At 37.8% G+C, this 26495-nt stretch overlaps 1 protein-coding gene across 7 annotated transcripts in view; it reads right to left on the bottom strand.

Annotated features, from left to right (window-relative positions):
• The window catches only part of CDKAL1 (CDK5 regulatory subunit associated protein 1 like 1), a 663852-nt gene that overhangs the window by 477488 nt on the left and 159869 nt on the right, over nucleotides 1-26495 (bottom strand). For all 7 annotated transcript variants that reach the window (XM_025443462.3, XM_025443470.3, XM_025443473.3 and 4 more), the window contains one exon: nucleotides 8432-8528. In XM_025443462.3, coding sequence (XP_025299247.1) covers nucleotides 8432-8528 — 97 coding nt within the window. The remainder of the gene's footprint in view (nucleotides 1-8431; nucleotides 8529-26495) is intronic.

Below are 26495 nucleotides of genomic sequence, written 5' to 3'. Positions count from 1 at the left end.
CCTGGGATAGAGAGAGAGACATTGATAAAGAGGTCAGAGAGAGAGGGCACTGCTGGCTTAAAACAAGAATGGGACCCAAGTCAATGGAATGTGGGTGGCCTCAAAAAGTTGCAAAAGGCAACAAAAAAGACTCTCAGAGCCTCCAGGAAAGAATGCAGCCCTGTCAACACCTTGACTTTAGTCTAATAAAACTCATATCTAACTTCTGGTCTCCAGAATTGAAAAAGAATAAATACACACCGAGTATTTATTGTGTATTGTATATAAGCAACTATATTTGTGGCAATTCGTTATGTGGCATACAAAACTGATGTGTTAATTAAGAAACCAACATATGATAGCATCAGCACCATGAAACAGGAAAAGTTTAAAAACAAGTGCTATGGGAAAAAGAAAATATGGAAAAAATTAAGTTAAATGCATACCTTATATTTAACATTCATTCAAAAAATATTTATTGAGCCAGACACCGTACTAAGCACTGAAAGTAGTGCAAAATATCTAAAAATGTAAAATAATAATAAACCAAGTCCCTGTCTCTAAAGGAGTGCCCATCAGAATAAGTGCAAATAAACTGAAAACTTGAATTAATCCTTTTCATACCTTAAAAAAAAAAAAAAAAAAAAAAGCTTTAAAGGTTTAAATGCATATTTTATCAGACCTGTTCTGATATCCTGGGAATATAAATTTAAAGTTTTGAAACCACAGAAGAATCTCATTACCAACTCATCAGTCCCCCTGCCCCAAATTTCCAAGTTTCTAATATATCAAAAATTTTAAAGGCAATGAAAAATGATAAAAAGACAGACAAATCTTTCCCCTATGTTAAAATAGGTTGATTTTCTACTGTTCAGATATAGGAGTCCTTCACATATTCTGGATATAAACTGTTTAGGAGATAATATGTTTTGCAATTCTTTTCCCCCATTTTCTGAGGAGCAAAAATACTGAATTTTGATGAAGTCCAATTTATCAACTTTCTTATGTCCTAAGAAATGTGTGTGGGGGGGGGGGGGGCGGGAGCAGTCTCCTAAGAAACAGTTTCTTAACATCACCAAAATAGAGGGGAAGGTGGTAAAAGATTTGAACACTTTGCCAAAGATATATCAATGGCAAATAATCAAATGAAAATACACTGAATATCATGAGTCAACAGAGAAAAGCAAATTAAAAGCCCCAAAGAGATACCGCTACACACCTAGTACAATTCCTAAGATTAGAATACCAGCAGTACCAACTTTAGGTGAGGATGCAAAGTAACTGCAAAACAAAATGGTATAGCAGTCCTGAAAAATATTTTGGCAATTTTTTACAAGGTTGAGCAGATGTTTACCATATGACTAGAGGCAATATCACTCCTGGGCATTGACCCAATAGAGTGCAGACATGTACCCACACAAAGATTTGTGTGATGACATGAATGCTTATAGGAGCTTGATTCTTAAGGGCCCCAAAACTGTAAACAACACAAATTTCTATCAACTTGTGAACAGATAAACTGTACTCCATCCCTAAAGTGAAATAATTCTAGACAATAAACAGTAACAAACTATCAATAATCACAACAACATGGATGAATACTGAATGCATCAATGCTAAGTGAAAAAGAAATAAAGTAACATATAATTCCATTTCCAGGACATTCTGAAAATGGCAAAACCATAAGGGCAGAAATCAGAAGAACAGTTGCCAAGGACGGTGGGTATGTGTATTTGGTGGGGGAGGGGTGCTGGTATTGGGAGGGGGGTTGACCACAAAAAAGACACAAGGGAACTTTCTGGTGTAATGGAAACGTTCTGTATCTTAATTATATCTTAGTTGTGCTTATACAACAGTATACATCTGTCAAAATCCATCAAAGATAAATTTCTTTATTAATTATACCTCAATAAATCTCACTTAAAGTAAGAAAAAAAGATCGGTATAAATAACGTACAAGAAAATAATGAATACAGAGCATATAGAAGCAACCACTAGATCATATGGCTTCTAATTGCCACTTTTTCAGGTTACACAACTCTCCACTGTCTTTTTCCATGTCCTATGGGGTCTGATCTAAGCATTACATGGAATGCAAACTTCTCTCTCCTCACGCTACCTTGTTTATCATTCATGAGCATTGCTGCAAACCATACCTTAAACCTAACCCCTCCGCATTACACTCCCGGTCAGGGTCAGGACACACTACTTGGCATTCCTCTCCCTTTCTGGTGCCCTTAAGCATGCATGCTTTTCTTCAGATACACTGTTGCTTCTGCTGAAAGCCTTCTTTCTCCATCAAACCACGACTCAGGCTTTGAAGCCCAAGTCAAGGATGGTTTCATCCAATGTGTGCCCACCAGACTTTATCCCTCTGCATTTGATCATGATTATTTGCACCTCTCTTCAGATTTCATGGTTTTTAGGGGAAAGACATTTTACTCAGCTCTGTAACTCTAGCAAATAGTTCTTGTTCCAGGCACAGTGGTATGCTCAATGCTGATTCTACTAGCAAGTGAATTATATAAAAATGAAAATAACAATCATAAAGCTAATACAGAGAGAGCACTTACTATATGCCAGGCACCATGCTAACTAACCACATTACAAGTAACTGAATTAATAACCCTTACAAAACTCAGAGTTAGGTCCTATTATTATCACCTACCAAAGATAAAGAAACTGAAGCAAAGAGAGGTTAAGTGACTCGTACACAGTTGCACAGCTAATAAGTGGTGCATCTGGGATATGAGCCTATGCAATCCAGCTCCTGAGTGCATGCTCTTACTTACTACAATACACTACTCTTTATTTCTTTTCACATTTGAATAACTGAAGACTGTGTACGCATACAGGTAAAATTAGGAAAGGCCATAAAAGAAATAAAAATAGATCTAAGAAGGTATAAACGTCAACGGGCTTTTAAATTTACATGTCATTCTGTTATGATACTGCCTTTTTGATAATTACAGGCATAAAAACAAAAGTTAATATAACAAGATGACATATGTAAAGCCATGAAGTAGAGACAGCGAGAAGACATCATTTTTCAATCTTTGCCCTTGATATCAATGCCACTATTACTGGTACACTATCCCACTTCATGAATTCATTTACCTTTTGCAATATATGACAGAAATATTCTCAAATATAGCTCTTTCAAATGCTACTTTATTTATACATGTAATTTTCAAATTAAAGTGTCTGCATTTGAAATACTCACCATGCTGTTTGACTTTTCAGTATTAGGGCAGCCTGCCTGAAAAGATGTTTAAAGCACTACAAACCAATCTGGTTAATAGTCCCTGAGATAAGTGGACACCTGTGTGAAGCAACATTTTTGTTCAGCTATCCAAAGAAAACTGCACCTGTCTGCAGGGCTCACAGCTGGGAAATCAGCAAGTTTTGTCATTTATAAATTTTTTTACATCAAATGATATATTCTGCTGTGAATTGCATGTTTTCAAATGTTAATAACCTATGTATTAATTCACAGTTTACTTAGGATTTCTAGAGTATACAATCACAAAGATAAGCCTAATGATCAAGTTCAAATGCAGTCCCTGTTTATGAATTAGCACAGGAAATTGACACAAAATGTACAATTTTGTAAATATGCTTTCCTAAAGGGAGTACGAGTCAGCCTTCCTAATAAATGTCATGCCTATTAATGACGACTACTGCAAAAAATGGAGAAATAATACTACCTTAAGAAGAACTTAAGCAAATAAATGGTTTAACCCACCTATTCCCTAACACAACTTCTAACTAATGAGTCAAAGTATATGTGTCAAAGTACATCTCAGCCTTAAGAGGAGATTCTCAACTCACCAATCTCCCTAAAGTCTTCAGGACCCATCCCACCACATTTTCTTGGAGAAGGGATGTTCTAGGCTTAAAGCAGGTATCATTAAGAACTGGAACATAAGCTCTGTAAGGACAGAGATCTTGGATGATTTTCGATGCTGTCGTGTTCCTAGCACCTGCAACAGCAGCTGCCACATAACTGACCCTCAGTAAGTACTTATTAAAGGAAAATTGATGTGGCAGCCCTGGGATTTGAAGCCAGGCTTCTTGAGCTCTGCAATCTATTCTTCTTTTTTTCTATTAGACTTTAACAGAGAACTTGGAGCTTTCCAGCTGACTAATCTAAAAGAAACTTTCTTGCCAACAAATGAGCTGAACAGAAGGAAAGGAACATCCAAAAGGTATAGTCACAAGATCCTGGAACTACCTGCAGCTGGACACAGAGTAACCAAAGTAAACAAATAACAGCAGTGATTGAAAAAATGACATTGCATGAAAACTCATTCCAAGGTGGATGGTTAACCATAACTATTTGCCCCAAGACATGTGAAATTTTTCACTCTGAGATAAAACGTTTCAAGATCCTGAAAAAAATTTTTTAAAGATCCTGATTCTGTACGAGTTACCTATAAATACACATATTCTAGATATTAAGTAAAATTTCATTTAACCATTCAAGGAAAGAAGTTTTGGTTATAAAAAGACCTTTTTATCCAAGACATGGATGTTTCCAAATCTTTTCTCTCTCCTTTCCAAACATAAAAAAATTAGACATTTTTGTGCTCCATCATGGGAAAAGTACAGATGTTACAGTCACCAAAGCCAGTTCTTCTGAACCCAGAGGTTGGTAGGTTTTGATATTCTGATTTTTTTTTTCATTCGCCACCACACAAATAATATTAATTACAGCTAGATAGTTTCTAGAGACAGTAGGATAGATGATAATAACATGCCCAGGGTCTGACAACTGATTGCTATGTGCCCTCACTGCATTGTTATCTCTGATTATGAAAACAAATTAAATGTCCCATTTCTAGAGGCTGATATTGATGGAAATTCACATGTTACAAGGGTAATAACATCCTTCTTAATTATTAAGTATCTTCTTTTTTACAGGCTTACTCCATAAGTACTTGCAAACATAGGGATAATATGTCTTTTTTAACTCAGGTGTGTAGTAAGTAGCTTGTTCCCCCACTGATCCCCACCTCAAGGCAGCTTTTTATTTCAATCACTTGGTCAAAAGAACCGACACACCCTCTCTGTATTGTGGGGTGACACAGACAAATCCTAGCAGAGAGCAGAAGCCCAGAATGTAGTTACATGGGTTCTTCCTTCCACTTCTATTAAAGCCAGGAGTCTCAGGTACTCTGTGAGGGAAATTTTGTGAAGGAGTAAGTTTTTACTTCGTCTGTTTAAAAAAGACAAAACAAAACAAAACAAAAAAAAAAACCCTGCAATATAATCCCTAAAACCAGTTTCCTACATCTATGAATTTAAACATTTTTTTTAACACTTCAGAATTTTTTCGTCTAAATCAATATAATACATTTCTTTATTTCAATTAAACTCACTATATTTCAGGTTTCTGTTTTTGTAGCAATTCTAAAAATTATCTTCAGAAACGGGTCTTTTCAGATACCAATTATAGATGATTTTGGTTTCCTTCCCCAGATTTTTTAAAATTTTAGGTTCTGTGGACATGACATTCACATATAAACAGTCAGTTATGATAAATGTTATATTGCTGCAAAAAATCGCTCTATAAAATGATGTTTACAAAGAATGATCTTATAATTTAATAGTTACACTAAATCTGAAGACGTAATTAGATTATAACTCAAACTATGTTACAAATAGTGCAATTTCACTTTTGGAAACTTTTCACAACATACTGATTTGAAATTAAAATAAAAAGCCTTTTGTGGGGGGCACCTGGCTGGCTCACTTGGAAGAGCATGTGACTCTCGGTCTCAAGATTGTGAGTTCAAGCCCCACACTGGATATAGAGATTACATTTAAAACAAAAGGGGATCCCTGGGTGGCTCAGCGTTTTGGCGCCTGCCTTTGGCCCAGGGCGCGATCCTGGGGTCCCGGGATCGAGTCCCGCGTCGAGCTCCCGGCACGGAGCCTGCTTCTCCCTCCTCCTGTGTCTCTGCCTCTCTCTCTATGTCTATCATGAACAGATAAATAAATCTTAAAAAGAGAATAGTCATATCACTTTAAAAAATAAATAAATAAATAAATAAATAATAAATAAATAAATAAATAAAACAAAAACCACAGGGGAAAAATAGTCTAGAGGAAATAAGCAAAGTCATAATTATTGTATTTCAGTGATGGAATTATGAATATTCTTTCTATTCCCATTTTTAAATATGTGATCTATAGTTAGTTCTCCAGTTGTAAAGAAGCAAAATACATAAATCTAAAGAATGAGATTGGATGGCAGAACAAAAAGATGCTAGATTAAATGGGGAGGTGAGAGAGGTTACTTGCCAAAGCCATGAGTTTGTATCATCCATCCATTAGCAGCACTGGGGATGCTCCCTCAGAACCTCCCCTACTTCCTAACATATACTGAGCTCTTAACTGCACACAGCGGAGTTCAGAAAAGTGTTACCATAATGTACACAGAGAACAGGATTTGTTATACTAAAGAAATTATCCTATTCCAATAATTTAACTCCTAGAGATGAAATCTGAGATGAATCCTATGCTTTTGCACATTCCATCCTAAAACAGAATTCTAACGAGTTTCCTATTTCCCTAACACAGCAGGACTATGTTTATGGAGAAAGTTAGTCTCACATGAATAGATAACTCAGGAGTCCATATTCATGTCATTCCTTAAACCAAGAGTAATCAAAAAGTAAACAGACAAATGGTGAAAACAAACTAAACTTCTCAAACATTTAGGTTCTGTTTAACACAAGAATGTTTGTTCAAAGATTATTGAATTTTCTAGTGGGCAAGGACTTGACAGCAGAAAACAAGTTCATTACACTGAGAATACAGTATTAAAAAACTTGTCAATAGCAGGGCACCTGGCTGGTTTAGTCGGTAGTGCTTACAGCTCTTGATTTCAGGGTAGTAAGTTCAATCCCCAAGTTGGACATAGAGATTACTTAAAAAAAAAAAAAAAAAGGCTGTCAGTAGTAAATCAAATACAGAAAAATCCAATGAATCTCATTCCAGATGCCAATTATTCACATAATTTTTCTCTGAGGGTACTATATTTTCATACATTTTTATAAATTAATATAGCCCCCCCCTTTTTTTTTAAAGAAGATTACTGAGCATATTGAGTACAGCCCTAGTAGAATGGTAGGAAGGATGAAGCACCACCATGTGGTCAACGGATACTGATGGAATGCTAACCACTTGTGGGCACTCTGTGACGACCAATGGCCACAAAGAGTAAGACGGATGACATGGGTAGTCCCCTGACCCAAGGATGCTAAGAGCAGGAAGACTCATTTAGTCAGTCACAAAACACTCACTGAGTGCCTACTGTATGTTGGGCATCACGGGGAAGGTTGGAGAAACATGATCAGTGTTTAAAAGCAGACTGAAACACAGTCACTGTGAATTTAGTAATTTAAGTAGCAAGGTGGCCTTTATCAGACAATTATAAATAAGTAAATGTAAAATCATAACCCTGTGAGATGCTGAGAGAGCAAATGACAGGGGGTCAGAGGGGGCGTCCCAGGATGGGCAACGGTGGGGCTGCGACTGGGGGGAGGGGGGGTGCAATATAAGGGAGGTGGCAAATTCCCAAAAAAGGCATCTATGTACTAGGGAGATGACAAGGAGTTCAGTGGGATGGAGAAACAACAATGATACGGGAAGAAAAATGGTAATGGACAGGCAGAGAAAGGCCAGGTATTAACAAGGGACTTAAATTCTGTACAGCTTGTTGTGTTAGGTTTTTTTTTAAAGATTTATTTATGTATTTGACAAAGAGCCAGAAAGAAAGAGAGAATACAAGCAGGAGGAGTAGCAGAGGGAGAGGGAGAAGCAGACTTCCCGCTAAGCAGGGAGTCCAATGCAAGGCTTCATTCCAGGGCTCTGAGATCATGACCTGAGCCAAAGGCAGATGCTTCATGAACTGAACCACCCAGGCACCCTGGTATTTTTTTTTTTTTTTTAAGTGAGAGAATCTAGAATGTTTTTGTGCTACAGTGAAAAAGTTACAGAGACATGACAAAATTTCAGCAGCAATGGGGGAAGTATGATGAGGAGACATAGTCCCAAGTGCAACATAGTTTGTAAATAAAACAGGAAGAGCAAATCTGGGACCCCTGGGTGGCTCAGCAGTTGAGCTGCCTTTGGCTTAGAGCATGATCCTGGTGTCCTGGGATGGAGTCCTGCATCGGGCTCCCTGCAAGGAGCCTGCTTCTCCCTCTGCCTATGTCTCTGCCTCTCTCTCTCTCTCTCTGTGTGTCTCTCATGAATAAATAAATAAAATCTTTTTTAAAAGGGAAGGGAAGGGAAGGGAAGGGAAGGGAAGGGAAGGGAAGGGAAGGGAAGGGAAGGGAAGGGAAGGGAAGGAAAAAGAAAGAAAGAAAGAATCAAAATGTGGATCCATTACATGTTTCAACAACACAAGATTTTCTTTTTTCCCCCATCATGTAGAGCTTACCCCTATGATACTCAGTCCCTTAAAGTAGTCCTGACGAGGCTGGGCTTGAGGAACACATCCAGCTAGCACTATTTTCTTGTTCTCCTCTTGAGCTTTTCTAAAAGATTGAAGAAAAAACAGTTTGATTGTTTTGCTCACAAGTGTACTCTTAGAAACTCATGTTAGTGCATATAAACTGTCCAAATCCTAACAAGGCTTTCTACCATGAAACTGGATTTTCTAATAACTGCTGAAAGAGAAAATATTATAATAAGACTCCTGTACTACACATCTACTGATCATACCATTAGAGAATACAACAGCCATCCAATCTGACCATGTCTTTATCATCCCATTACAAAAGCAAAAACTTTATACAGAATTCTCAAGGATATAAATCATGCTTAAAAGCCACTTTCTAGTTAGTCATTCAATTAAGTTATTTTAAATATTAATGAAAATGTACCTAAAACCCATTCTATGACTTTCCAGGAGTTTGACCACTATAAAAGTTAAACATACTTTTAAAAATTCTAACAGAAGTCTAAAAAACAGAAGGTATAATATACCTTCTCTCCTGGGAATTCACACATCTCCCCACTTTTGCTCCCCAGGTACTTATGCTTAAGCATTACAGGGTGCTTATGCTAACTGCCAGCCCAGCCCTCACATATGCAAATATAATGTGTAACTAGACCCATGTTCAGTACTTACACATAAGGATGAAACTACATTTTGCTTTACAAATACCTTTTTCCTTTCACATCTTTACATAACCATCAATCTTATCCTTTTTACCCATCACAATGTGGATATACTATAGCTTATTCTTATCGGCAGTTAGGTTGTTTCCAATCTTTCACTATTAAAAATGATTTTACAATGAGCATGTGTATACATACATATGTACATATGTGGATGGATAGATATCTTTGATTATTTGAGAAAGTGTTTCTGGGTTGTGGAAATCCAGATGTGAAATCTATGCTAAGATGTCTACTTATTTCCCTAGCATAAATGCTAAAAAGTAGAAATGCTGATTCCAAGGTCAACATGGCTGGTTATTAAGCACATCTTTACTTAGGAGGGGGTTGGGATATATTTTATACATTACTCCCTCATCTGGCATTCACATATACAGCAAACACTGACTGTGTGCCAGAAAACAGTGGTCAATTCCGTGGTGCTGGAAATCTTTTTCTAGAAACTATTCACATTCTTTGCCCATTTTAAAATGAAATTTTCAAGTCTTCAACTCTTTTTCAAGTACATGGGTTTTGGGGTACAGTGATGCTTTGTTTCCTTTTTTTGTTTTTCTGGATGCTGGGGTACACTAGGCTTTATGCACCAAATTGTGTTCCTGGCCCCCCTGGCAATCTTTACCTTTCTAAACTGAGGAAGTTAAGAGTATGAGCAGCCCAATTTCAAGACATGTAACTTTTAGAACACACCATTGTGAAATGAAGTCTCTACACCTGGCACATTCATGTTTTCTCCAACCTTTTCAAGAATACAAACTCAGAACTGGCGGCCAAAACAAAAAAACAAAAACAAAAACAAAACCCTGGGATTAACAGAACCAGCTATTTGTGATCAACAGCCACTTCAAGACCTTCTGGGAGGTATACAGAGAATGATTAAATGAATAAGTAGAGAATAAAATACTATTTTAACATCATCTCTAAATGTTTCATTTCAATAACTTATCACAGAGCTTTGGTATAATTTTTCCACTTGGAATCCTGTAATAAAAGAAACTTGTTAATGGAATTTTAAAAATCTGAATTTGGCAGATTTGGCATATCCAAGAGAATTACTGCCTGGCTCTACCACCTGGTTTTACTTTTTTATTAGTGCCATGCACATCATTGTACACAGTTTTCTGGTGGTAAATGCAAAATACCTTTTCAAACAAAAAAATAATTTTCCATTTACATTAAGAATCTATACGAGGAAGTAACATCTGGCTTCCTCAAGAATTTTAGCTATAATACCTAGAAACATGGCAAACATCCAAGAGAGTCTGTGAGGTCACCAACAATTACATTCAAATTAAAAGGCCTGCCTCCTATAATGTGACTCATTTTCTTAATTATTAAGCACATCTAAGACATGATGTTGTGAGTTTAAGAGAACACAGTAAAGAAGACATGCTCTTTGCACCCAACGAGCTTATAGTTTATAATGGATGAGATGTAAAAGAACATCAACAACACAGCATCAAATAAAATGCCTCTAGTGACAGAAAGACACACAGGCAACATATATATCATGGGGAACAAAAGAGTATATAGACAGAAAAAGATAGTACAAGGCTTCCAAACAAACTTGGGGGGATTTTTAAGGCAGACAGTAGGAGGAGAAAGAAGAATTAGAGGCAGAGAAACCATCAGGCAACTGTTACAGCATGGCAAAAGACAAGAAGGTTAAAAGTAGGAGGGAAGTACTGAACTACAGAATTCATATATATTATAGAGACTGGAAAGCTTCTATTATGGAAGGAGATTTAAGAAAGAGGCTGAAGAGTTTCTATTTAAGTTAGTGGGCAATGGGGAAGTGTTTGGCAGCAGTGTGGACATAGAGTGGAACCAAACTTGAAGAACATGACAATGGTGGCAAGACATAAAATGAAACTCAAGGAAAAAGAATCTAAGAGGCAAGGAAAAGGGATGTGACGACTGAATGCATGTGGAAGATAAAAAAATTTAAAAAATAAAAATAAAAGATTAAAGGAAAGGAGATTAGTTTTCTTGCTAGAATATACTTGAGGAAAACCCCAAGAAAGTTCAAAAGTCTACAAGGGATCAGCGAACATCCTACAGAAAAAGCGACATAGTCAATACTTTAGGCTCTGCTACTCACAGGTCCTCTGTTGGAAGAGTTTTAATTCTGTCACTTTAATGCAAAATCAATCGTACATAATACACAAATGTGTGTGTGTGTGTGTGTGTGTGTGTGTGTGTGTGTGTGTAGCATCTGCCAGTAAAGCTTCATTTACATAAATAGACAGTAGGTCAAATTTGGCTCAAGGAAGCAGCTGGCTGAGTAATGAGATAGAAGGCAACAAATTCACATAGAACACACTAAATCTGAGGTTCCACTAATGCCCATCAAGTTTCTGGAAATTCGAGTCACCGGCTGGGAAGGAAGCTGGGGGGAGATTTTGGAAACATTCTCTAATAATGTGACAGTTGATAACAGTGCAACGAACCTAGTGGTGTGGAAAGAATCCAACTGAATACAAAATTTTAAGGCTCTTTAGAGATGAAGAAACATTTCCACAGAATAAAAATGTTGGTATGAAAAATAAAAAGGAGGTAACATTACCACCAACCACTATATTCTAATGACAATAATAATCACAGCTAGCATTTACACAGCATTTCACCAAGTTAACCATTATATAATTAGCTACGTAACATATCTGAAAACAGCACAGCCAATATGTTATAACAATCCAGGACAAATGTTATTGTTTTTGTTTTTTGAAAGATTTTATTTATTTATTCATGAAAGACAAAAAGAGAGAGGCAGAGACACAGGCAGAGACACAGCCAGAGGGAGAAGCACACTCCATGCAGGCAGCCTGATGTGGGACTCAATCCTGGGACTCTGGGATCACACCCCAAGCCTAAAGCAGATGCCCAACCGCTGACCCACCCAGGCATCCCCAGAGCAAATGTTCTGATGACACAATAAACACTAAATCAGGTCATAAAGCAGTCCAAGGCTGATTTTAAGGGAGTAAGCAGAACACCAGAGAATTAAGAGGAAAAGTTCAAAATAGAGATGCTTGAGTAATTTACTTAGAATATTATTTCATGCTTTTACTGAATATGGATTTAAAATGCTAGGGTAGACCAGAACTATAATCAAAGCAAAAATCATAGACCTGTTATGGAATATTAATGCCACATTTTACATGTGACCAAATAAAGTAGGAAAACTTTTAACCCAATTTCTCTGAATCCTCTTTTTCTAAACATTCCCTTCTTACATCCTGTTCTTTTTGTTTAGCTTTGTTCAGGTTAATAGAAGCCTGTAAAACAATTTCTTTAGAAACATACCCAACACAGACACATTTTTAAAAGATTTGTCCTTCAAAATATGAATGCTGGTAACAATAACACCTTAAGAAACTTTAAAGTAACATGAATCTCTGAAGTCCTCATTTTAGATAGCTTTGAAATATTAATTAAAACAAAAATTACATGTAAAGCTAACTCAATATAATCCTTATTTTCTTGAAACATATTTCTAAATTAGAGACATACCCTTGACTAGAACACTAACTTGAGTAATGCAGAAAACATGTAGAAATCCTTCCCTCTTTTCTGCCAACTACTAAATACAAAAATAATTTGTACAGAATCTTAAAATTCACAGAAGCATAGAAAATAAAGATGACATGTCATTTACTTTATTTCACCAAAGAGATGAGGAGCCACTGGCTGGCTCAGCTGGTTAAGCATCTGCCTTTTGCTCAGGTCATGATCTTGGGATCCTGGGACTGAGCCCCACGTAGGGCTCCCTGCTCAGCGAGGAATCTGCTTCTCCTTCTGTTCCTCCCCATCCCACTCATCCTCTCTTAAATAAATAAAATCTTTTTTAAAAAGAGAGAGAAAACTGAGATTCAAGAAGATGTAATAACTGTGGCCCAAAGTCCACACTTTGAGTTAGTGCTGGAGCTGGAATGGATGCCTAAGATTCACTGTTCCTTGAAGATCAGATCTCAGGACATAAATCAAACTTGGGTTTTGATTGTGTAATAAAAATCAGAGCAAATGTTTTTTTAATGAAAACAATACAGAAATTTATAGGGATTATAACACATCGAATGTCTTCAAAGTAGAAACACAGTATCTGACAGTGTCTGTTTCTCTGAATTCTGCGCACAGTCTAATTGCACACTCCTGGATACATCAAGAAAAACACAATTCTCAACAAATAGCAGGTAGGCAAGAAATGTTGCTTCTCTCTTCATGTTCTTTTCTCCTCTTCCTTACATCTTTCCTGCAACTCAATGCTCAATCAATATAAAAATAATAATAACTAGGTCTTCCAATTTTAGTGTATGTGCTACTGAAGCAAGCACAACAATGACTAGGTCTTCACCCAAAGTTTTCTTTCATGAAAAATTATTTTGTAAATATATATCTGACTTTTATAGTTCTTTTTTTTTTTTTTTTTTGAGGGGGGGATAGGGAGGAGCAGAAGGAAAGGGAGACGGGGAGGATCTTAAGCAGGCTCCAACACCCAGTGCAGAGCTGGAGCTCACAACCCTGAGATCATGACCTGAGCCGAAATAAAGAGTCAGAGTGCCTGGGTGGCTCAGTTAAGTGTCTGCCTTCGGCTCAGGTCATGATCCCGGAATCCTGGGATCAAGCCCCACATGAGGCTCTCTGTTCAGCAGAGAGTCTACTTCTATCTCTTGTTCTGCTTGTGCTCTCTTTCTCGCTCACTCACTCACTCTCTCAAATAAATAAATAAAATCTTAAAAAGTCAGACACTTAACTGACTGAGCCACCCGGGCACGCTTAATTTTTATGTCTAAATGCATACTGATATACTCATAAAAACTCTTCCTCACAATAGCACTAAAAAGAGAGTCATATTAATCTGTTTCTGTACAAAGCAAGCACAGTCTTCACTACTCTGTATGTGAGTATCCTCTGTACTTAAATATTCAAGTAAGAGAACACTTATTGTATATATTCATAGTTAAGCAAGTAGTCATGTGAAACACACAAAAATATTTCAGCAAATAAGGATTTATGTGCGTGATAAACTTCAAAAACCACGATGCCTTTTCTAATTTGAAAACAGCAGTCAAGAAAGAAGTAGCCTGTAGCAATGCCACTGTCTACCCCCATAACTACTGTCAGGACTTTGAGAGACTTTGAGAGTTGGGCCAGGGGCTGCCGAAAGTTGAAAATAAAGTTACTCTAAGACTTGATGGGATTTAACAATCTGAAAAAAAAAAAAAAATCATCCTAACATGTATTCAAATATATAACTCAGGATAGTTGCAGACATTTATATCCAAAGTAACCGGGGGTATAGTCTTGGGATCTCAAGAATCGATTGTATTTTAACTAAACAAAAACTAGAACATAACATATTTTATGCTCCATAAGAAGGAATGTTATAGAAAGGGTTGTAGTTTTCACTGCAACCCAGAAGAGTCCAAAGAGCAAAAATTTCTCAAAATCTTTAACAGTGGCAAGCAGAGCAGACACCCGAGGCAGATGATCACAGAAAAAACAATCATGTCTTCAAACTGTATCTAGGCACCACAAACCACACTGATGAACTGGCCATACAAAACCAGTCAAGAAATTCCCATGTGAGTTCAGCTTCAATGGGTTTCCTTTATGATGCTTACTACCTGGACAAGTTCCTGAGTTCACCTAAAACTTCTATCAATAAGGTCAGTAATTCAGCATTTCATTTATTCATTCTGTCACTCCTTCACTCACCCACACCAAGACACACACAAAAAAAGAAAGATAAAAAGTCCCTGATGTCCAGCAGTTCAGTCTAGTGAGAAGAGGAAATGGGCTTTAGAGCCCAGGTTCTTTTGCACAGAGGGGAAGAACGGAAATCTGGAGGTGACAAGGAGAACTGTGAGTAGCCCTGTGGGAGAATCACCATGCATCCCTGCAGAGAGACTCCAGGGTACTTTTTTCAACAAAGCAGGACTATGTAACCCTGACTCCCAAAGAGGTTCCTGAGGGGTGCAGTCAGAGATGCAGAGGAGGCTAAGCAAAGGGTACCATAGTCTTCCTCCTCATCCTCCACTACAACCTGTTACTGTGTGTTTATGTGCTTCATGAATCAAAGACCCGTGAAAGATTTTGTTTGAAGAAATGATTTTGTCTTTTTAAATTTAAACAAACAAACAAACAAACAGAAAAGGTGAGCATAGGAAACAGATTTATTCTCCTGCCAAGGACACAGACTTTTGTTAAGAGGTTAAGGATAGGGCAGCCCCAGTGGCACAGCGGTTTAGGACCGCCTGCAGCCCGGGGTATGATCCTGGAGTCCCGGGATCGAGTCCCGCGTCGAGCTCCCTGCTTGGAGCCTGCTTCTCTCTCTGCCTGTGTCTCTGCCTCTCTCTCTCTCTCTCTATGAATAAATAAATAAAAATCTTTAAAAAAAAAAAAAGAGGTTAAGGATATAAGGAAAGTTGGATTATAGAAAAGGGAATTTCAGTGAGAAGTGTACACAAGTTTTTAAAAGAAGCTACAAGACAAAAGTGATAGGGGGAATGGGGTGAGACCAAAGACAGGAGAGTCTGGGAAGAAGCAGGAGGAAATCAGAAAATGGGTGATATTCTTGCACACTGGACAAAAGACTAGACACAGGAAGCAGCACAGTAAGAAAGCACCAGGTAGGCCTAACTAGCTCTGAATCCTGTGGCCAGCTGCTGAAAGTCACTCACCTCTGTAAATCAGGAAATTTCCTCCAGAAATGTGGGGTGTGGGGTGGTTCTTCTAATTCTGGGATGCTGGCAGCTATTGACCATGGTCAGATATGCCTACATAAGGAACTGAATTAGTGAGACTGGCTATTAAGAAATCGGTCCCTGGGCCCATTTAACTCTAGGCCAATCTACAGAAAAAGTTTCTGAATCTGCAAAACCAAGTATCAGACACTGAAAAATAATGACACCTAGTTATGCCACATGGAAAGCCAGCTTGACATGACATACATTTCCACTGCTCTAAAACTGAAACCCTAATCCCATAAGACAATCAAGCATCCATTCTGTTTCTAAAGCAAGTGGCTTAAAGGTTGAATCAGAAGTACTGAAAGCCACAAGTTTGTTCTTTGATTCAGAAATTCAGCATCAAGACACTTGGGCAAGTTAATGGTAAATCCACGAATAGCAAATCCATCCTTCCAGTTGTCCTTTCAAAAATCACAGAATTATTCTTAATCCATCTTGTTCTCTGATACTCGATCCATCAGCAAACCCCGCTAACTGCACCTCGGAAGGATGACCACCATTTTTCAACCACTTCCCTGCTGCCACCCTGCTCTAACCAGTAACACTTCTCCCCTGTTTCCTTCTATCTTTGTCCCTTTATAGTTTACTCTCAACACAGCAGACAGAGTGATCTTTGTAAAATGTAAGCCAGAACAAAGCACTCTTCTCCTCAAAATGTTATGGATCAGTATCTCATAAAGATTAAAAGCCAAAGTTCTTCAAAACGACCTACAAGGCTCTGCCCCCTTTGGAACCCCTCCTCCTTTCCCTGCTCCCTCTCATCTCCTGTGATACCTTCTACTCTTTCCCCACCCACTCTGTTCCAGCTAGCAGGCCTTCTAAGTCTTCCCGGAAAGTGCCACACATGCACCCACATTAGGCCTTTCCCTCTGCTGATCCACTTTTGTACAGAAGTCCACAGGGTGCTCATCCCTTCCTCGCCAGGTCCTTGCTCATGGATCATCTTCAGGAAACCTGTGGCATACCATGGCACTGCCATCAACTCCCTTCGCTGCTTGTTTGCTTCTTCACACCACCTCTCACCTTCTCCTCTCCCACACAATTTTCAAAATTTTTAAAAATAGCATGTCCCCTATCTGCACTCCCTCCCAGAGTGTGACTTTATCATAAAGACAAGGATTGGGGTGTATGCTCTCTTACAGAAGTATTTCTAGACTTAAAATAGAACCTGGTATGTTGTAGTAGCAAAAAGGGGGAGGATAGCACTAAAAGTCCAACCAGAGAGGAGTCAATGAACTATGATAGAAGCATAGAAAGGAACACCACAGTCGCTTGAGAAACACTGTAGTGAAGTGACTGACAGACTCTGAAGCCAGGCTGCCTAGATTCTAAGGCTGCCTCCATTTACTGTGCAACTGTAGGTGAAATACTTAATCTCTCTGCGCTATGTTTTTTTTTTTTTTCATTTCTAATAGAAGTTCTTATTTCATGAAGTTGTGAGACATAAATATGGTAATATATAAAAAGCACTTTAAAAAGTGCTGGCATATAGTAAAAACTTTATCAACGCTCACTATTATTTGAGAGTTTTCTGGAGATCTACAAGGGCTGACATGGATAGATGACTACATTACATGGTTAGGAGAAAATACGAAGTTACAGAACAGAATGGAAACTATGTCCTATGTATACACAGAAGGTATTAAGAAGGCAAATGCAAGGAATAAATCCTGAAAAGAAATGTTCCAACTGGTAAACAACAGCTACCTCTGTTGGATAAAGAATTAAGAAAACAAAGACTGTATTTAAAGCTTGCCACTACAACAGGGAAGGAGAGAGGACCTCCCCCAGAATCCAGACCAGCTCCTGGAAAGGTGTCATCCCAGGATTAAAACCTGTCAAGGAGGCCATACATGGCATGTTCCTTCTTATATACTTTCCTAACTTACCTTGGGTCGCCTCAAAGAGCTCCCCAACACTTGTAGAGCTCCTCCTAGATGGGATGGTTACAAGGTTGAACAGATTTTACCCAAATAATATTTTCTACAATGTCATTTACAAGTGGTCATGTGGCTTCTGCTTTACTTCCCCAGAGGCAGGGAGCCCAGTACTTCACAATTTCCTGTTTAATCACTTGCTTTTGTCTATTAGTTCTTATTTTTAAAATCCACCTCCAGATAGTTTCCACTTATTTGCCCAAATTCACCTTCTTTCACCCTCAAAGTCTTATCCCCTAACAGTAGCCCACATCCCAAACCAGGTTTGGTCAAAACAATATGTAACCATTCTAAAGTTAATATCTCTAAAATATGTGTATGGCAGGCTCACAATTTCCTATTGCACAAAATATGGTGAATCTAATTGAACCTGTAGCTGATTGTCTTCATCGCTGTAGATACAGAATTTCACATCCATAAGAGACACCCAAAACTTTCTAACCCTGTGATTTCATTTTGTAAAAGAGAAAATGGAGGATCAGAAAGATGAAATAGCTTGCCCAAGGCCAAAGTAAAGACAGGACAGGCAGTCATCCATTGCTGCCCTTTGCTTCAATATAATGATGTCCATACCTGGGGTTACTGAGATCTGTAAGACTGTGGCTCCATAATAAATAACCTCGGGAAGCTATACAGATGGATTCTTATCTTCCTTTTGTGTTGGCTCTTACTTCTCAACATGTCATTTCTAACTTGTCTACTCAACTCTCTCATCCTAACTCCTAACTGCTATGCAATGAATCTATGAAACTTCTGGAGTAAATGATGACCAATCAACAACCTCATTTTACACAAAATTTTCACAAATTCATTAGTGAAATATTTTGTGACTATTATGTGTACAGTATATGCCTAGAAGCTTGTCAGATATCAAGAGGAATTTGTGTTTTAAGAAATGTACATGAAGTTGAAAAGAACTGAAAAACCTGAAATATACAAATTGAACAGAAATACGAATGGACACCTTAAATACAAGCTTGGTATACTAATAAGGACAACTACATTTACAGACTTTTTACAGACTTAAAGTAGCCACCAAAACTTTTAATTAGAGAACTCACCAGTTAAAAAAAGGGGGCAGAAGGGGAATAATCCAGATGCATAAATATATAAGTCATACACATGTAGCACTATACTAATATGTTGTATATATTATAAAACCTTAATATTAGTATATTTGTAACGGATTACTGCAAAAGAAAACTGGTGTTCCAAATTCAAATGGAGAAGTTATTACAGGCTTAAATAAAGGATTAGCAAGCCTCCTAAAATCTGGTGTAATGCTAACAGTCACCTAGAACCTTTAGTCATTGGAGAGGATCAGAATATGCCACCACAAAATACAGCACTTTAGCATGAAGATTATTTTGAGCTCAAGGGAATTAAGAAACAGCAAGTTTGGGAAAAGAGACCCCCTTTCCAGTTGGGCCAGAAGAAGGATGTAAATTTCCACTTGTAAAGGTAGCCCCCGTCCAGTCCAGTACCAGGAAGAGAACTACTCCAGAAACAACTCAGACTGCCTGACTCTTCATGCATAACCAGCCCTATTAAACAACCCTGATTTTCCATGCATTTCCTAATCACCTTACCATAAATCTCCTTTCCCTAAGAAACCCCAAGCCCTTTCTCTTTTATCTAAACTCTTCTCTATTCCTTATCACCTTTGTTAAGATGGTATATAATCTGCAAATTCTAACCTCTCGCTTGAGTCACATTTCTTTATGAACTACCCCAGCATACCTAAATCTATTTTTCCCTATTAACCCATCTTTTAAAAAAATATTCTCTTTATTTATTTATGAGAGACACAAAAAGAGGCAGAGACATAGGCAGAGGGAGAAGTAGGCTCCTCACAGGGAGGCTGATGGAGGACTCAATCCCTGAACTGGGATCATGCCCTGAGCCAAAGGCAGACAACTACTGAGCCACCCAGGCATCCCTATTAACCCATCTTTTATGAGCTTGATTCCCAGGCCCCATTTTGTTCTGTTTCGGGTTTTTTTGCCCTCCCCTGCGTTATGAAGTTTAAGGTTCAATGGTATTTCTGTGTAACTTCTGATCCAAGGGAAAGTAAGAGGAGTGAGGTCCATGAAAATGTGTCCACTGGAGAGGACACTTCACCACCTTTAAAACTGCATTTAAGACTTTCCCAACACTTACCATTTGAATCAATCATTCCCTTGGTAAGCTAATTAAAGCAAGTAAAACATTCCTTCTTTAAAAGGATTAACACCAAAAATAACCTAAGGTTCTGACAGATAAAATCCTATTATGAAGAATTCATTTCATAAAACGAAAAGCCAATCTGTAATTAGTTGACCTCCCATAAGATCAGTATCCTGACACTGTCTTCCTAACAAACACTTTAGGTGGTGATACCTTTGGACAGAGGAAAGAAATGAGAGGAAGGGAAGGAAAGTAAGAAAGGAATCTCAAGAGACTCTGAGTGTATCAGAAGGCCTGAATAAAGTGACACTGAGAAGAGATGCCCCAATGGGCTCTTACATTCAACTCACTGTCCAATTTGCACATCTCACTGTACTTTAATTATCACATTTACCAAGAGGAACAAAAATTAAATTACAACAGGAATCTACATTATATTTTGAGAAAGGAATAACCGGAAATAGATACTTCCGGTTCCGGCTACAAACTGAATTAAAGGGATCAAAGTTCGGAAGGAAAATGTGCTCATGGGCTTCTTTCTCATCCATCCTGAATACCACTCGGATTGGAATACCGCTAGATCCCAACCAGGTTTCTGGGGGAAGACCCACATGCACTTAGAATTGGCTGATACAGTCTGACTAAAAAGTTATTAGAAACGTATTAGTTATTAGACACTTATAATAAAAAGTTGCTAGACAAAATTTTTCAAAATTTTATGCCTTTTTCAAAGCCACTCTTACAAAGAAGCATTGGTTAATGTAAAGAGACTGATGCCCTGGAGAAGGGGGGACAAAAGCACTTTGTTATTTAAAACAATACAATAAAAAAGGTAGGCCAAGTAAGACTATGCGTTGTCTCCCTGACTAACTCATACAGTCATGGAATCCCTGCCTACAGAATGAGGCAACAGAAGAGAAACTTCCTTCTAACTGCCTTAACTGGGCTTCAGCAAGCTTAACTCAAACGATGGAGAGGTTTCACTGGAGGAGCAGGAGGCAAAGAATATTAGTATCTCAGGGCACCATCAACAACTCATTTTTAACATATTCTAGGTGAACTAGCTAATTCAGAAAAATCATTGTCCTAAATTATCTGTCCTGTTCTTGTGACAAACGATTTATAACGTTCAGCACTGATTTATAGTACTATAGTTCTTGCAACAGACATCTCTACCCCTACAAGACTACGAGCCCCTTGAGGACAATGCCAGGATGTGATTCACTTTACACACCTCAGAATAGATTTTCAAAAGACTTCTTTCAATTTAATAAGTGAAAGAAAAGCTAAGACCAGGAAATAATGCTAGAATCAATCAATAACTAAAGTTGTGGTTAACAAGCCATGCTCATGTCTCTTAAAATTTAATAAAGCCACCATTTAACAGGAATCCTTTTCATCATCAGAAACAGATGATCCAGTCAGATGAGCCACACATAATTAGTGTCAATACCGTTTATCTAAACTTGAATTTTATGGTAACTAAAAGGATTTTCACTCTCACAGATTAAATAAACAGTTTATAAGAATTATCATCATATCCTTAAGAATTATTTTCTTAGTGTTTATAAACAGCACGATTTTCTTCTTAACTCTCTTTGTCCCTTCTAATACTCCTTCTTAAAAAAAAAATCTATTGACTTTACATCTTCAGAAAAGTATTATAGCTACTGCTTATGCTGAATCTGACCCTAGATAAGAAAGCTATTGATAACAAATGCAACTATTTTTTAACTTCACCAGGCAAAAAATTTTCTTTTTACAGGAGCACCTAACATAGTTGGTCACAGACAAATCTTGGAGCTACTGGCTCACTTCTAGTTCCAGAAGGAAAAGCAATTTCAGTGAAACACACATTTGCCCTCTATTCTATGTGAAAAATGCCCTAATACCAACATAAATGGACAAAATGTAATGGGGAGAGGGGGTGCTATCAGGCTTCCACTGTTTGCAATGCCAACCAAAAGACAAATGTCACAGCACTTACACTAGCATCACACAATACCATTCACACTCACATCAATTCAAATTATCAAAGGAAATAACCAAGCAAATGGCACTCACCATTTAGCAACATGACCTTAACAAATGAAAATATACTGTAAAATACAACAAAAAAAATAGGTTTTCTTCATTAATACCACTGTGTAGTATGAAGAAACAAAAGCTCAGCACTCATATAAAAGAAGAATATGTGCTCCCTCTGAGGCACATAAGAGAACATGTTCAGAGCACCTCTTCTATGTTCAAGGCCCCTAGGAGGAACAGCAATAGCAACGAAAACGCTGTGTGTATACAAGAAAACAATACATAGGACTGGCCACAATTAACAAGCTTTATATAATCAACTAACAGTTATTGAACAATCACAATGTAGCAAGTATATTTCGGATGCAAAGTTATAAATGCTGAGGGTGAGGAGAAAGATTAGGTTTGCTTTAACTGCATAATCCTCTACCTGTACAAACAAAGCATGTTGTTCTTAGGATGGTTTTTAATTAAGACTAGAAGCAACATCTGTGGTTAATTTTGAAGTTCCATATCCCTCTGGAGATTTTTCTCTGGATTCTACTGAATGTAGTCAATTTCTCTTTTAAGTAACTGCATATTTTACTGATGCATAGACATGAATATATACATACATACATAAATGAAAGAACCAACACTCCACAAGGCTGAGGTTACCTGCTTTCAATCTCAGAACCAATAAACAAGATACTACAAATTATCTATATTTTTATACATACAGAAAACAATGGTTATGCTGACATGAATAATATTTAAAATTTGTTAATTTGAAATTAGAAACAAAAGAAATCGGACCTGAAAAATATAAGAAAATTATATTCAGAATAACTGTAGAAAAGCAAGTTCTAACGGGAACAATTGCTATCAAGAGGATTGTGAATTATCATCTTCCGAGTGTTTCTAAAAGATAAAGCCAAATTATGTATTTTGATCCCAGAGATGAGATAACCAATGAACGAATAACCAAAATTCTACTGAGAAGAGAAACCACACACACACACGTAAATCCATAGCATTGATGGAGAACTAGGAAAAAAGACTGTGAGTAACCCAAATCGTGGAGCAAACTGGATACAATTTAAAAAGAAAAAACAAGGCAACTCTTCCAAAGAAAATCCGGAAGTCAGAGGTGAAAGGAGCTGAGAAAAGCTAACCAGTCTAATAAAAGATGCACAAACAATGATTTAAGTCCCCTGCCCTCACAGCAATTGGCTTCCAGAGTGAACTATAAATTAAGGCTACAAGCACAGCTCTCAATATAAAGGAGCTCTTATATATGGGCCCATATTAGCACTGCAACCAAGCAGAAATGTGCAATCAAATGACCTCAAGCTACCACAAGGACTCCAAATCACCACACCTATAAAAGACCAGCACCTACCCTATTCCCAAAAGGAAGGCACTCATGATTCTATATATCCCTTCTATCATCCCCTAAACAATTAGAGTCAAAGCTCCAAAAACAGAACCACATTTACCATATTAACATACTGACAAAGAAAAATCAACTTATCATCTCACTAGCAGAAAAAGCAGTTGACAAAATTCCATATCAATTCATGAAAAAAAAAAAAAAACTCTGCAAACTAAAATCAGTAGAGAATTTCCTCAGCTTGACAGAGAATATCTATAATAAGCCAAGAGCTAACAGATTTTCTCCATAAATGAGAAACAAGGAAAGGATGCCCACTCTTACCACTTGTATTCAATATTGTCCTGGGGGTGCCAGCTAGTGCAGGAAGGAAAGAAAAGGGGTACAATCCAGGAAGGGGGCCGGGTGCAGGGGCATTAAAAGAGCTTTGTCATAAGTGAAATGATTGAGTATATGTAAAATTCTAGAGGAATTTACCAAAAAGCTACTAAACCTAATAAGTTAGTTTGGCAAGGCCACAGAATTAGGAATAAAGTAGCAATTATTGAAGATAGGCAAAGACAAGCCATCATATGAATAAGAAAAGCTCTTGAAGAGGAAAATAAACAAACAAAAAAAACCTAAGGCAAAGGAAAGAATACTAAAAATATTAATTTAAGAAAACTTACATAGGAAAATTTTAAGAGATTTCACTATATATTCACATAGATCATACTATGCACCTGAGAATATTGCCCCAGAACAACCAGCACCAAGACAAATTCTAATAAAATCACTGGACCCTGAGGAAAAAGAAAAAACTCCTTTGAGCAAGTAGGCAAAAAAGAGCACATGACTTCTAAGGGGAAAAATATTACATTGCCCCTGGACTTTGAAGGGACTGCACTAGGCCAGAACGAAAATGTGGCCTAAGGATTTTATATCCAGCAAAACTGACTTCCAAGTATAAAGAGCATTATCATCTACATGCCACAACCAAGGGACTGTTGTTCCCAGATGCCCTTCCTAAAGAACCTATTAGAAATGCACTTCAAACAACCAAACAAATTAACTAAAAGGATAGTTACATAAGGATATCTACATATTATCCAGCGGCAAGCACTAACATATGATTATTTATGGAATAAATACCAGATAAGGGTTAAGAGAGAGAGTATGTAATGGCTGTATGTTTTGACAATGTAGATACAGAACTCCCACTGTAAATATTCAGGGAGAGAATGAAGATTTGACAAAAAATCTTTTTAGCTTTTTTCAGTCATCATAATAATGGTATATGTGCATGTATTATTATTCTGAAACTGTGTGTATGTGTAAAATGGGATAAAACTCATGAGGACTACAGGATAATCCCAATTCTGTCATCCCCAATGTCCTTATGAACTAGGATTCTCAGTGAAGAAGGAAGGAGATTAAAAACAAAACAAAACAACCTGTAGTCCTAAATGTAAATTGGAAATATCAACATGAACCCATGAGGTATTGTCTTAAAATTTGTGTGTGACAGTGTGTGTGCTGAAAAGACTGAAAAGGCCTAGAAACAAAGATGAACACAAGAAGCAAAGGACCCAGGCATGGTTATGATATGCCATTTTCCATTAAAGAAACCAGAGCTGATCCCAGGTCTGGGATGGGTGATGAACAGGATGAGCCTAGAACATCTTCTCATACTGCCTGAGAACAAGTAGGTTGTCAAACAGGACCAGGGTCATGTCACAAGGACTCAAAAGCCAACTTGAAAGGGGCACAGTAGCCAAAGATGGAACAGCTTGAACCTGGGTAAGAATGGCGATTCAATGAAGTCCAATTCATGAGTTTCTAATCATATTTTAAAAAGAAAAAAGGGGGATCCCTGGGTGGCGCAGCAGTTTAGCGCCTGCCTTTGGCCCAGGGCGCGATCCTGGAGACCCGGGATCGAATCCCACATCAGGCTCCTGGTGCATGGAGCCTGCTTCTCCCTCTGCCTGTGTCTCTGCCTCTCTCTCTCTCTGTGTGACTATCATAAATTAAAAAAAAAAAAAAATTAAAAAAAAAGAAAAAAGGCAGTTATCTGTCACCTTCTGAGAATCACAAGAAACTAATTCATTATCTTGGAAACCAGGTAAATAATCTAAAATGTACTGTGCCTTTCCCTGTGAACTCTACTAATGAATAAAATAAAACAGTAGATGAGGGGAATTGTCTTATAAATTACAGCCAATTTTTGACAAAAAGGGAATTAAACAAAAGATCACCATTTTCCAAACCGCAAAGGATGAGTTTAGACATGAAGCATCCATGGCTGGTAGCATCAAGAAACAAACATACCTAGTGAGCCTTCTGACAAGACGGAACAATGCAATACAACCCACAGCCCTGCCAAGGCTCTGCTACCCGCTGCCCATGTGCAGGAAGAATAGAGGACAGAGGAGCACCGTGAGTTGCACTCTGGGTGCAATCAGCAAAATCCAGACTGTGTGCAGCCCACACATCAAATGGCCCAGGCTCTTTAACGGGTAAACTGAGGAAGAGAGATTAGAAAACATGTATCAGGCTTTTTAAAATAGGCAAGATTGAACTTCAGTGTCTAAAAAGAAAATGTGGGTGACCAAGCCGAAGAGGCAATTACCAGCAAGGTCAAGATGGGGCCTGGTCACTTGTGGAGGCAGGGAGGGAAACATGGCCACAGCTGACAGTGTGGATAAGCAATGTACTATATCTTAAACTGGGTGCTAGCTACAAGGATGTCTGGCTTAAAAAAATAATTCACTAACCTCTATGCTGTCCTGTGACTTTTAACTTTCTTACTGCATTTTATAATAAAGAAGTTAAGGATAAATACCTAATAAAAAAAAATCCTCTAGAACTAAATAATCAGAAATTCCCCAGTCAACAAAAAGGGGAAGAAAAATAAAACTGTGGTGGCTGTCTCTAAAGTCTTTTGAACCTTCCTATATATCTCAGAAGCCACCCGAAAGTGGTTTTAACCCCTGGCACATAAACAGGATGTCACAGTTGGCGGGAAGAACCCCAATGCAGGCTTAAAGAAACAAAATTGTTTTCTGTCCTCGGACCACTCTTGTCAGAGGT

Source organism: Canis lupus, chromosome 35 (genome assembly GCF_003254725.2).
Source record: "Canis lupus dingo isolate Sandy chromosome 35, ASM325472v2, whole genome shotgun sequence".
Taxonomy (NCBI): domain Eukaryota; kingdom Metazoa; phylum Chordata; class Mammalia; order Carnivora; family Canidae; genus Canis; species Canis lupus.
This window is presented reverse-complemented; position numbering and strand designations above follow the sequence as displayed.